Source organism: Passer domesticus, chromosome 15 (genome assembly GCF_036417665.1).
Source record: "Passer domesticus isolate bPasDom1 chromosome 15, bPasDom1.hap1, whole genome shotgun sequence".
In the NCBI taxonomy this organism is placed as follows: Eukaryota; Metazoa; Chordata; class Aves; order Passeriformes; family Passeridae; genus Passer; species Passer domesticus.
The window spans coordinates 14,265,227-14,277,988 of NC_087488.1; the positions used below are offsets into that span (position 1 = coordinate 14,265,227).

The 12,762-nt window shown below is 60.5% G+C and overlaps 1 protein-coding gene across 9 annotated transcripts in view; it reads left to right on the forward strand.

The window, feature by feature from the left end:
* The first annotated feature begins 5,146 nt into the window (after nucleotides 1–5,146).
* Nucleotides 5,147–12,762, forward strand: part of MPRIP (myosin phosphatase Rho interacting protein) — a 73,022-nt gene continuing 65,406 nt past the window's right edge. For 5 of the 9 annotated variants that reach the window (XM_064390275.1, XM_064390280.1, XM_064390279.1 and 2 more), the window contains exon 1: nucleotides 5,148–5,647. In XM_064390275.1, coding sequence (XP_064246345.1) covers nucleotides 5,528–5,647 — 120 coding nt within the window. In that variant the 5' untranslated portion in view covers nucleotides 5,148–5,527. Of the gene's footprint in view, nucleotides 5,648–12,762 lie in introns of all 9 variants that reach the window. The other 4 variants (XM_064390281.1, XM_064390282.1, XM_064390283.1 and 1 more) reach the window with 4 other exon arrangements.

Consider the following 12,762-nt stretch of genomic DNA (forward strand, 5'->3'; position numbering starts at 1 on the left):
GGCCCCATCCAGCCCTGGACACGTCCGTGTGGGATGCAGCCTCCGGGCTGGCTCCTGCCCCTCCCTGGCACCTCCATTTGTGGCACCCCCAGAGCTGGGGGGCTCAGGACCCCCCTCACAGCCCACACTGCTCCATTCCTCCTTTGCTCCTCGTCCTGGCACCACCCCAGGGGCTGCACTGGGTGCCACCCCAGGGATGCTCAGTGCCTACCGGGGTCTGGGCGCGGTGGCAGCCCCTGTGCCAGGGTCTGACCCTCACAGAGGCCGTGCCAGCAGAGCCCGGGGTGCCCCAGGCTCCAGAGCTGCCCCTGTGCATCAGCAGGGTGGGGCTGCCACGGCCTCCTTGCCAAAACCAGCACAGATCAGGAAAAGGGAAGGGTTTTACCCAAATCCAGGCTGTGCTCGGGGCTGGCTCCCCAAAACCAGCAGCCAGCTGGAGACCAGGGATGGGCAGGTGGGAAAAGACCTGGCTTGGCTGAGGTCTGGCACAGAAATGAGGAAAAAGCCCTAGAAATGTGTAGGGAAGGAGCAGGGAGAGGAGGGTGCAGTGCCAGGGCTGTGTGCTGAGGTGTAAAGCGTGGGTGGTGGATAAGGGAGATGAGTCAAAGGACAATCTTTGGCCTGAACAGCTGATCTGATTACGTGGAGTTTTGACCTAGTGGGAACAACTCCTTGTCCTCACTGCTGAATTCTCTCTGGAGAGGTGTTTTCCTGGCAGCACCCTCATGGGAAGGGGTTTGCAGCCTGCCCAGGAACTCTGCTGTTAATTTTTAACATGAAAACCCTGGGGAAATTCCAGAGGACTGGAGGGTGGCCAGTGGGAGTCAATTTAATATTTAAAAGGGATAAAAGGGCTGATCCTGGGAATTACAGGCCAGGTGAGGCTGATCGCCGTCCCTGCACAAATTATGGGCTGGGTAATTGAGGACAGTGTCAGCCAAAAATTAGAAGCTAAAAATATAATTAAGGTCGTTAGCTTGGTTTCATGGATGGCAGCTCCTGTCAAGTGAGTCGGCTTTGGTTTTTGGCATGACTCTGGGCTGGCTGATAAAGCTAATTGTGCTGCTGCATTATAATGGGTTTCTCCAAAGTATTTAATTTAGGGCCATGTGACATTTTCATTTGTGGAACTTGCATTCTATGGAGTCAGCAGAGCAGACATCCGACGGCTCCGGGGCGGTGGCCAAGGGGGCGAGTGACAGAGGAGGCTGAGAGCACTGGCTTTTGCACAGGGTGGTGTTTCTAGCAGGGATAATAAGGTGAGAAGGGGTTGGCAGGGCAGGCAGCCTCACAGGGGGATCTCCTCTGCCCTGCCCAGCAGCCAAAAGTGAGGAAAACCAGGTGGGAGAAAAAGATATGGATTTAACTGCTAAAGCACAGCAAGGTCTGATGGCAGCAGCAGGCACTGATAACCCAGCTGTGAGTGTAATTAATCAATTTTAGGAGAAAGGTATGAACTCGCAGACATTTGGCATCTCTGGACAAGAGGAAAGTTCTGCTTGGTGGGACAGGATTTATTGTGGCTTCTGGGACAAGCTCAGACCTTAAACCAGGTTGCTCTGGACCATCCTCATGGGCTTTTCCAGCCCCATGGAAGCTGCATCCTCCCCTCTGGACTGCATCAGCTGCAGCTGAGTGCTGTGGATTTCCTCCAGTGGGTCTTTTAGTTTTCCCAGTGGGAAAAATGGGATTGAATGGGGCTTGGAGCAACCTGGTCTAGTGGAAGGGGGTGGAACAAGATGGTCCTTAAGGTCTCCTGCAACTTAAACCACTCTGATTGTGTCAGCTGGCACAGGGCAGCCCAGGGCCTTTCTCTCCATCCAGGATGGTGTTTCTCACCCCATATGGGTTTCCCCCCCGTATGGGGTCTCACCCCTATAGACACACGGTGGCATGAGGGGCACCCAGGCCTCCTTTGGGTCAGTGCTTCCCCTGCCAGATGTTCCCCAGGCGGGGCTGGGGAAGGCTCTGGGTCCCTGCACAGCCAGGGCTGCATCCAGCATCCCAGCACTGCAGGTGGGGCAGGGCAGGAGTGGATCCCATTGTGGGTCCCAGGGCTCGCCAGCTCCGAGCCGTGACTCCTGCCCTCTCCCCCGGGCATCCATCTGTCTGTCTGTCTGTCTGGCTCCGCGGTAATGACGGCGGCACGGAGCCATCCAGTGACTTGCCCAAGGTCCTGTGGGGAGCCGTGGCCACCGGGGAGGAGCACCCAGCTGTCCTGCTCCTGCCCGGCCCTGCGGAAAAATGGGAAATGTGTGGCATCAGAGCTGGCAAAGCGCGGCACAGCCACCCGGCCCGCGTCCCCAGAGCGTCCCCAGAGTGTCCCAGAGCGGTGACATCCCAGGGCAGGGATGGTGCTGGTGGTGGAATCTCACTGTGACAGGAGCAGGGGCTGCTCTCCTCTCTCCAGGGGGATTTGGAGCTGCCGGATCCTTTCCTGGAGGGTTTTGCCGGTGCCTCCAAGGCTGGGGCTGGTGACTAACACCTCCTGCTCTGCACCTTGTTTACCTGGCGCTGGCGCTTCTTTTTGGAAGGCTGACTCACCACAGCACCTTCCCCCTCTGCCACCGCAGCTCCCTGACAAAAACTTTCCATTTTCCCATTGTTTTAATTGCCCTCATTTGAGAAAACTCCTCCGGAAAAAAAATTGGCTGTGGGTTGAAGAGACACGGCAGCTCCAGCCGGGCATTCCCACAGCGCTGGCAATGGGATGGGATGGGATGACAGGGTGGGACACCCAGCCCATGGCACACCTTGGGGACCTCAGTGCCAGCATCTGGGGCACGCAGGGGATGTCGCAGCGAGGTTCCAGCAGTGAGGCTCCAGCAGCACACGGCTCGGCACGGCTGAATGCGGCCTGACAGGTTTGTGCAGAAGCCCGTCCCGTTCAGCTGGATTTTTGGAGAGGCTGGAGCCAGCCCCGGCAGCAGCCGCTTCCCGCCAGGCGCTGCCAGGTCACGGCCCCGGCCCACGGGGCAGGCACAGCCTGCAGGGACTGCTCTGTGCCCTTCTGTGCCCCGTGGAAACAGGGAAAGAGCAGCCCCTTCCCTCCTGGAGGCCTCCTGCAGTCGCTGGGGTCCGTGCCCTGAGCAGGTGGAGAGGGACTGGACACATGGAGGTGTCCAAGGAGCTGCAGAGGGGCTTTTGGATGGAAAAATAAATGCTGGGCATCTGTAGGAACTGTGGGATGCCAGGTGCTCAGCAAACAATGTTGGAGTAATCCAACATTGAGGATGGAAGCAGAGAGGGAGGAGAGGGGAATCAGTGCACCAGTCCCACTGGTGCTCTCTGGTCCCATAAAGTGTCCAGAAGGCCCATGGGGAGCCTGCAAGGACGAGAGCTGGTTGAGAAAACCATCCACCCTCTCCACGGAGCAGGATTTCCGCAGTCATGTGCCAGGTGAACCCTGGACCCACAGCGAGGGCAGCAGGGTCTGTGCATTCCAGAGGGGAAGATCTTCTCTTCCTGGGGTAGCGTCATGCTGCTTTTATAACATTAGGATCAAGGAGAAGGTGGGGAAATCCTCCAAAAACGGTGATGTGGGGGTCTGGTGGCCAGCCCCAGCCTGGCATCACCACGTGGGCTGGGTGAGGATGCCCTGGGGTCCCTGGGGCTCTGCTGTCCCATCCCAATCCGGGGCACACGGTGTGCGCTGCAGTGGCCCTGGCAGGAGCGAGGGAGATGATTAAAGCTGCCTTTGATGAAGCAAAGAAATTAATAAACAAGCAGGCAATTGTGCTGGGCTTTATTTAGTGGGGATGACAGCGTGGAGCCGGCGTGGCGAGGCCGCCCAGGCCGGGTGCCACATCAAACGACGGGACAGCGCCAGGCGCGAGGGGACCGCGCCGTCACCTCTGCTCCGACGGGTTTTTCCTGGCCCCAAAAATCCAGGAAGATCCACGTGTCTGTTCCTCACAGCAGGGCCCCATCCCACACCGTGGGGTGAGCGGGAGATGCTCTGTGCCACGGTGAGGTTTGGCTGGGGTGGGGTGTGCCAGTCTCGGGTGCATTTTGGAGGTGCCACTTGGTACTTTGCCCTGTCCTCTGCCCCGGGGTCAGCGTTCCCACCTCTCTCCTGACCCAGTGATGCTCCACAGGCACTGAGGTGCCTTCCCTGGGGCTTCTGTGCAGAGCCAGGGGCAGAGCTGGAGCCAAACCTGTGGCCTCACACCGGGTCCTTATCAGCCGGTCAGGAATATTTACCTGCCGGTTTGCACCGGATGAAAATTCACTGGACAAACAGCAGCTCCCAGCTGGCCCCAGGGCGGTGGCACAGCAGGGACCTGTGCCCCTGTCCCTGCTCTGTCACCGAGGTGCCACAGGAGCGTGAGGGACATTGTCCCCGCCTAATCTGAGTGTCCCAGGGTGGGTGACCCCTGTGTGCCCTCGTGTGCCAGGGCTGGGGACGGGGTCAGGGTCACGGATTGTCACCCTGTGTCACCATGTGTCCCACGGCTGGGGGTGGGCTGAGTGGGGAGGTCATTCTGTGGGGGAAATGGACAACTGCTCCTACAACGGGCTGAGCTGAGCTGAGCAAAGCCTGGCTGAGCTGAGCTGAGCTGGTCCGGGACAAACTGAGCTGAGCTGAACTGAGCCATACTAGGCTTAGTTGAGCTGAGCTGTGCTGAGACAGGCTGGAGAGAGCTGAGCTGGGACAAGCAGAGCCAAACAAAGCGGTGCCAGGCTAAGCAGAGCCGAGCTTATCTGTGCCAGGCTGAGCCAAGTCAGGTTGAACTAACTCGGGCTGAAGGAAGCTGGGCTGGGCTGAGCAGGGCCGAACTGAGCCGAGGCACGCCAAGTTGTGCTGGGCTGAGCTGAGCCAGTCTGTGCAAGGCTGAGCCAAACCGAGCTGGGCCGATCCCATTCGAACCAAGCTGGGCCGAGCCGAGCCGGGCCGAACGCAGCCGGGCCGAGCGGGGCCGAGCGAAGCCGAACGCAGCCGAGCGGAGCCGATGGGGGCCGATCCCGCCCCAGCTGTCAGCGCACCCCCCGCTCCCCCGCGGCCGAGGCGGACCCGCCGCGCCCGCCCCTTTCCTCTCTCCCCATTGGCCAGCGCGGCCATTCGTTAGGGGCGGAGGCGCGTTCCTATTGGCGGGCGGGCACGTCCGTCCGCGCCGCGGTCCCGCCCCCTTTTCCGCCTGGCTCCGCGGCGCTGGAAACTTTGCGGGCGGCGCAGTCGGGAGCGGCTCCCGCAGCGCCCGCACGCCCGGCCCCAGCCCCGGCCCCGCTCCGCTCCGCACCGAGCCCCGCGCCGCCCCTCACCGTCCCGCACGGCGCGGGCAGCGCCGCCCCTCCGCGCTCCGCCGCCGCCGCCCGGCCATGCGCGCCCGCTGAGCCGCAGCAGAGGCGGCCGCTGTGCGCTGCGCTGCCTCTTTTGATTTCCCCCGGCCGCGTTCCCTGCGGTTCCGCGCGGGTTTTCGCGTTGGCGTGACGCCCCCCGCGGGCGCGGGGCGGCGGCGATGGGCGCGGCGGCGGGCGGGCGCTCCGCGGGGCGCTGAGCGGGCGCGCAGCGGGCGCGGGCCGCGCCATGGCCGCCAAGGACAATCCCTGCAGGAAGTTCCAGGCCAACATCTTCAACAAGAGCAAGTGCCAGAACTGCTTCAAGCCCCGCGAGTCCCACCTGCTCAACGACGAGGATCTCAACCAGGTGGGATCTCACCCCAAAACTCACTGTTTTCCCCCCAAAATCTAGCGCGGCGTCCCGCCCCTAGGGCGCTCTGGGTCTCCGTGCGGTGTCCGCTGGCACCGTGGGTAGCCTGGGGTCCCGCAGGTAGCTTGGGAGCCCCCTGGGTAGGTTAGGGTCCCATGGGTGTCCCGATGGATAGTGTAGGGTCCCCGGACGTCCTGGGGTGCCACGCGTGCCTGCTGTCCCCATGGCTGGCACAGGATCCCGTGGGATTCCTAGGGGTGCCTGCTGGACACTGATATTGTAGGGTCCTGTGGGTGCCTGCGACTCCCACAGGTGCCGTGGGATCAGGTCAGGGATGCTGTGGGGTCCTGTGGATAGCACAGAGACCCACAGGTATCCTTATATTCCATGGGGTGTTGTGGAACTCCAGGGGTGCTCCCTGGTCCCATAGGGTATCTAGGAACCCCATAGGATGTTCGCTGATCCTACAGATAGCCCAGGGACCCACAGATATCCATGGATTTTGTGGGGTGTTCTGGAGCCCCACTGGTGCACTCTGCTCCCATAAAGTGTCCAGGAGTCCCATGGGGTGCCTGCTGACCCCATGGGTGGTGCGTGGTCCTATGGGGTGCCTGCTGATCCCACCGATAGCACAGGGACCCCACATGTGTTTGCGGATCCCATGGGGTGTCCAGGAGCCCTGTGGCTGCTCTCCGGTGCCATAGGGTATCCAGTGATTCCAGCGGGTGCCTGCTGTAGTGTATGGTCCCTTGGGGTGCCTGCTGACCCCACAGACAGCACAGGGACTCACGGGTATTTGCAAAGCCTGTGGGATGTCCAGGAGCGCTTTGGGTGCTCTCTGGTCCCATAGGGTGCCCAGATATCCCATGGGATGCGTGCTGACCCCACGGATTCCGCGCTGTCCCACGGAGCACCCACGGTGCCCACTGGTCCTTGGGGCCATGGCTCACCCCAGTGCCACCTCCCCGCGGGCCTCACCCCCTGAGGCCATCTGGGGTCCCGCACCAGCACTTGGGGTGACCCCGTCCCCTCCTGGGGTGCACAGCAGCAGGTGGGGGGTGTCCTGTGGGCTCCATCAGGCGGTCCAGAAAGTCCTGGGAAAAACTCGCTTGGAAACAAAACATCCCCTCCTGGACGTGCCGGACATGACCCCCCTGCCCTACAACCCCCTGCCCTCCCGGGGACGTGGGAAGGGGACCCCAGCCCCTTTCCGGAGAGGGTTCAGCGCTGGGGGGCTGCCAGGGCTGGGCCTTCCTCCTCTTCCTCCCCGGCCTCACGCAGGCCCAAGGCCGGCGCTCCCATGGCAGGGGGTGTTTGGGACATGGGGGCGTTTTTGGGATGCGGGGGTCCTTCCGTGGTGTTGGGGTGAGGGGGAACAGGGCCGCCCTCCCTCCTCCCACACCTTTCTGGGCCAGGGCTGCCATCCCCGCTCCCGATCCTATTATGGCAATGAGATCAGACATATTGCTGCGCTCGCTGGGGGGGCGGCGGAGGGGGGGGGCATCGTGAAATCTGAGGGCTAATATGGAAAAAATGTAACTGGAAAAAAATGCCGTGGTGTGTGCGGGAAAGGGGCGGGCGGCGCGGAGCGTCGCGGCCGTGCCCAGACAAAGGAGCCGTCCCTGAGGGGGCTCGGGAAGAGCCCCCCGCTCCCGGCCGGCCCCTTCCCGAGCGCTGCCTCATGGTGCAAAGCTTATTTACTTTTGTTGGGGGGCTCAAAGCATCGCACGCAGCCCGCCCTAGCGCCTGCCCGCCCTGCCACGGCGGCCACCCACCTCTCTGGGGACCCAGGGACGCGTTTGGGGCAGCCCCTCGCTGGCTTTGTTGCCGTCGGGGTGGTGGGTGGCCCTGGGGGCTGCCCCCGCCTCCGGTTCCCGTGGGGTCGGGGTCAGCGCCGTGGCCGGATCCAGGCCCTGCGCGGGGGGCTCCGGTTGGGAAAACAGCGCAGTCCTGCTCGGCTTCTCCCTTGCAGCTGGGGTGAAGTAATCCCGCTTGCTTCCCAGATAAGATGGTGGCTGTGGCAGGGTGTGATGCACCGACCGCAGCCCCCCGAGCGCGGCCACCCCGGCGCTTCCCCGCCGCCCTGCCCGCCTCCCCTCCCGGTCTGTGCCCCGGTCTGTGCCCCGTTTCGCAGCCCGGCGGGATGTGGGGGTGTGCTCGCTCCGAAGCACACCCAGGAATAACGGTTCGTTTAACAGCTCTGAATGTTTCTGCCTTTTTCACTCAAACGTTTGGGCTGGGGGTGTCCCACTCTGCAGCATGGGGGCTCAGTGCCCATCACACCCTGCTCGCCCCGTGGACCGGGACAGTGTTGGTGATTACCTAGAGTCGGGCTAGAAAAGTCTTTTGGAGTCATCTGACCTTTGTACTTGGCTTGGAGGAAAGGTGAAGGTACTTCACACTTACGCACTCGTGTCCCTTTTGGATTTTTATTAGATAAAAATACCTGCGTGCGTGTCAGGAGCTGCCCCCGCTGCTTCCCGGGATGCTGCAGGGCGCTGGAGCCGCCCGGGGCAGAGACCCAGAGTGTGTTTGCAAAGAGTCACAAATATTTAGTGGTAGTAGTGGATTTCCGTCGTACTCGGGAACCGGCTTAGGAATGGGGCTGGGAGGGGGGAAATCCAGCCCCAAACATCAGGATTAATGAGCTGGAGCTCTCTAATAATAATCAGACTTAGCACTTCCAACTTCAAAGGGCTGTGCGGACGCTAAGTCCCTAATCCCGGGAGCGCTGCGTTCACGAGTTGTTTTTGTGCGTGGCTGTGCTGCCGGACGGGGCTCCGTGTGATTTGGGGCAGCTACATGCGGTCCCACCACCTGTTGGAGATGTGACTGTCCCCTCCCAGGGCTGCAGGTGATGTGCCCTTGCCCCCCACAGTCTGTGTTTGACCTTCTGGGGTGCCTGCACAGCATGGGGAAAAACTGGGTCAGTCAGCGCAGCTGTTCTCCCTTTGGGGAAAATCTGTTGCTGTGGGTAGTGGGCTGTCAGATCCCTTGATCCTGTGTGCTGGCAGGATCTGGCTGCTGGCAGGCGTGGTGCTGTAGGTGGCTGTGTCCTGGCTGTGCCACCCACCTGTTGGCAGCTTGTCTTATGCTGCTCCTTTCCCATCCAGGGAGAAATTCCCTTTTTGTGGGAATTTCCACTTTCCTGGCAAGACACGCCCATGCTGGCACTGCACGGTCCCTCTGTAACCACCTGCAAACCTCGTATGGTGCTTGACTTTCCAGAACCTGCCCTGGGAGAATGGATGGTTCCCAGCATCCCCCTCCTGTCTCCAAGAGAAAGCCAGCCTGTCCAGTGGGACCCTTTTCAAAAGCAGCTCTCGTGGGGGTGACCCCGTAGGGTCCCTGCTCTCCACACTGGCTGTTCCAGGCCAGTCCATGTCTGCACACACATGCCCTTGGTCTGTGAGATGAAGCTCCCAACAACATGGGACAGGCTGGGAATTAACCTAAAAATTTCGCCTGGCCTGAATTGGAAGAAGAGCAGAGTGTAAAACAGTTGCTTTTAATTTTCTCCATGCATTTGCTCTCTCAGGGAGCTGGGACTGGCACAGATAGAGGAATTTGAGGACATCTTTCCAGCTACCAGTGTCTTTTTTTTCCCCCTTTTTTTTTCCTTTTTATTAGACATCATGGCATAGATGCCCAGAGGACCACCCAGTTAGAAAATAAAGCTCTCAGACTTTTCCCACTGCCTCTTCCTGTGACACCCCTGCCCAGTGACAGGGGTGGTTATTTCCATCTCTCCTCCATTGGACATGATCACTTTCCTACTGTTCTGGATGCTGAGCAGCTGGTGGCCAGCAGCCTTGAGGCTGCAGCGTGTCAGCGTTGGGTCACAGGCTTGGCTCTGCTCTGGGACATTGCATCCATGGGGCTGGGATGCCCTGTGCTGCAGGGGTCCTGTCCTGACTCCTTGAATTGTCCAAAGGGTGACAGGGTGAGGGATCATGTCCCGGCCACAGTTTTCCCTCCAGCTCTGCTCCTTTTTGGGAGGAAAAGCCCCATTTTCCTGGAAAGCAGCCCCCACGCTTGCATTCCCTGCTCCCCGCTGCTTGTATCATGCAGGAAAAATCCGCCTCTACTTGACTGATTATTAGCACTGAACAGGGGGGGATTTCTCTGCAAATGTCAAATTTGCTTCTGTCGGTGGCTGTGGAGGGCAGGGACTTGGAGGGCATAGCCAAGGGGGCTTGGGGAGCAGGCTCATGGTGGCTTTGCCCTATGGGCAGCATCCCATCCTCGGGCATGACGTGCAGGCAGGGAGGGCAGCGGGCACTCGGAAGCTGTGTGGGATACTGGTGTTGATTTGGGGTGCACTTGAACCTCCACCCGGCCCAGGGGAAGGGACGTGGTGGCGCCTTTGGGTGCTGGAGAACCTTCCCCTTTGCTCACACTCACTTGCTGCTGGGTTTTTGCATGGCGCCGCACCTTATCTGCGCCGGCAGCCGACAGAGTGATAAATCCCCTCTCCAGCACTGTGGAGAGATGTTGCGGCTTCTCCCAGGCGCTGAGGCAGGCCAGTGGTGGGAAGTGGTTAGATATGGCTGCTTGCTGCCAGGCACACCGGCTTCAGGGCTGCTCGAGAAGGAGCTGGAATTGCAAAGTCCATTCTGTCCCGCTTTGTTTTGTTGCTGTTTGACCGATTCCCTGTGCGTGCTGCAGCCGGCTCTGCCAGCTCTTGCTCCGACAGCTCTTGGACCCAGGCACAGCCCTGGGACCAGGGGTGTTTGCATGGAAGGTGAATTCAACCTTTCCTCTTCCTGTTCCTCTGGTCGGTCACTCCCGCTGCCCACACAGCAAACTGTTGGGGCAGCTGTGTCCTTTGGGATTTGCCGGAGCCTGGGTCGGTGCTAGCGTTGTGCCAGGAGGGCTGTGCCATGCACAGTGCCCACCATGGCCCGTGGCAGTGGCACTTGGTGCTCCTTGTGCCCCAAGTCCAGTCTGTCCAGTCTGGTTTGGCCTTGCGCTGCGTGTGGTGATGTGTTGGTGGTGAAATCCTAGCCTGGGATTTGCAGCTCCCGCAGTGGCCTTGTGCAAATGTGTTTTGGCAGAAGAGCAGGATATGGATGGAGAAGAGACTTTCCCCATCATCCAGGGATGATGGCTTCCAGGAGCTGCCCAGCTCTCATCCTGGAAAAAGCACTGTTTGGGCTGAGCCCAGGGGCAGTGAGCAGCCACTTGGAGGAAGATCTGGGGGATGGGAGAGTGCTTCTGTTTCAGGAATGGTCGTGGATGCTCAGAGGCAGCACTGCAGCCTCCGCACTGGGGTTTGGCGTCACCAGGTGACAGACAGCAGAGGGGAAGTGTTCTAGAGGCAGGAAAACAGGGATGTAAGCAGCTTAACTACTGAGGCTGGGCTTCATCCTGGCCCTTGGGATTGCTGCTGGAGTGTGGATTTGCACAGCACTGTTTGCAGAGCCTCCCGACAGCTGTGGTCACGGGTCTCTGGTGGGTCTCCATCTGCCATCCCCCTGGGAGCACACAGAATGTTAAGTGATGCCTGTCTCAGTTCCTAGAAGCCATGCTATGGGCAGGAACGCCTGCTTGGCTATTGCATCCCACTCCCTCCCTGAACACCGTGTCACCTTCCCCATTCCTGCCGAGTGACGGCTGCTCCGACTCATCCATCAGCGATGTTCTCTTGGCTCCAAGGTGTGCAAAACTGTGAGCAGAGCGGAGCTGGAACGGCCCAGATTTCCTCTTTTGAGGTTGCAACCACAGTATTTGTGGTGACTTTCTCCTTCAACTGTGCCAGAAACGGGTCCCTGTCTCTGAGGAGCTCTGAGTGGGTCAGGAGACAGCACACAAGCAACGATGACCTTACTGTCCCCCCTCTCTGGGTCTGAATGAGAGCTGTCACCCCGTTGTGCTCCCCTGGGTGTGGGAAGCAGCAGGGGAGAGGCTGCTTTGGTGAATATTGGGGCTGACCCATAAAGGTGATGGAACAAGTTCCACCTTGGATCCACCCACAGCCTGGGTCAGGTTGGGTACATCATTCTTTTGTAGGGCTGCTGGAAGCCCTTGCATCACTTCCCTGCTGCACAGGGCTCCCTGCTCCCAGTGCTGGAGGCAGAGCCTAAAGCTCCGATGCAACAATCCATTTTTCTTCCCCTTCCCGCTCAGTTGCCAAGCCTGAACAAAACAAGCCCTGCCTCCACCCGAGACAGGCTGATTACGTCTGCCGGCAGCCTAAACAGATTATCCCTCCCGCCACGCGCTCGGAGCCAGGAGTCTCTCCCGGCAATGGATTCGGGCTTCCCTCAGAACGTGTGGGGTGGGTGGGCACTGCCTGTGGGGGCATCCCAGCCCACCCAGGTGTCCAGCACCCCAGCGGGGATGTGATACTCTGCCGTGGGGTTGAGTCTGGACCCTAAGAGTGGATGTGGGTGTTAGTACAGCTCTCCCGTTCCACCCTGTGCAGTGAGCTCCTGCAGCACTGTGAAGCCAGCACAGCGTGGCTCTGCTTAAACCTGCGTGCCTGTGTGGTTTGCGTGGGAAGGTGAAGAGCTGAAGGTGCCATCAAAAACACAGGAGGTGTGAAAGGTTGTCCCAGCAGGCAGCTGGTTGGTGTCACAGCCCACCTCCAGCCGTGTGGCTTGGTGCTCCATGGGCTGCCACGCTCCTGTGACCCATCCTGCCCCCTGGAAGCGGGTGCCCTGTGGCCCTGGGGCTGTGCAGGGGTTCCTCTCTCACCCTGGGCTTTGGGAAGTGATGAGTGGCTCTGCACGTCCCTCAAGCCCAGTTCCCCGTCTGCTGGGAGTTGTGTTCCCAGTGCTGGTGGAGCTGGTTGGGGTGGTTTGTCCGTGCCTGGGCAGCATCAGCACAGCAGCCTGACAGCTTTGTGTAAACCCAGCTGGGGCCGCTTCCTTCTCCGCTTCCTCCCACCCGCCGTGCTGCTGGCTCTGGGCTGGATGCACTGTAGGCCTGAGGGGATGGAAGCATGGCTGGAACAGCGACCTGAGAGGCAGGTGAGGCGCTGGTGTGCCCCACAGCCCAGCTCCAGTGTCGGATCAAAGGTGGGATCCGATACCTGGGCACTCCCAGAGGTGTGACAGGAAGCGGAGTGGTGACGTGGGGGTGTTTCTGCCTGAGTCAGCCTCCAGCAG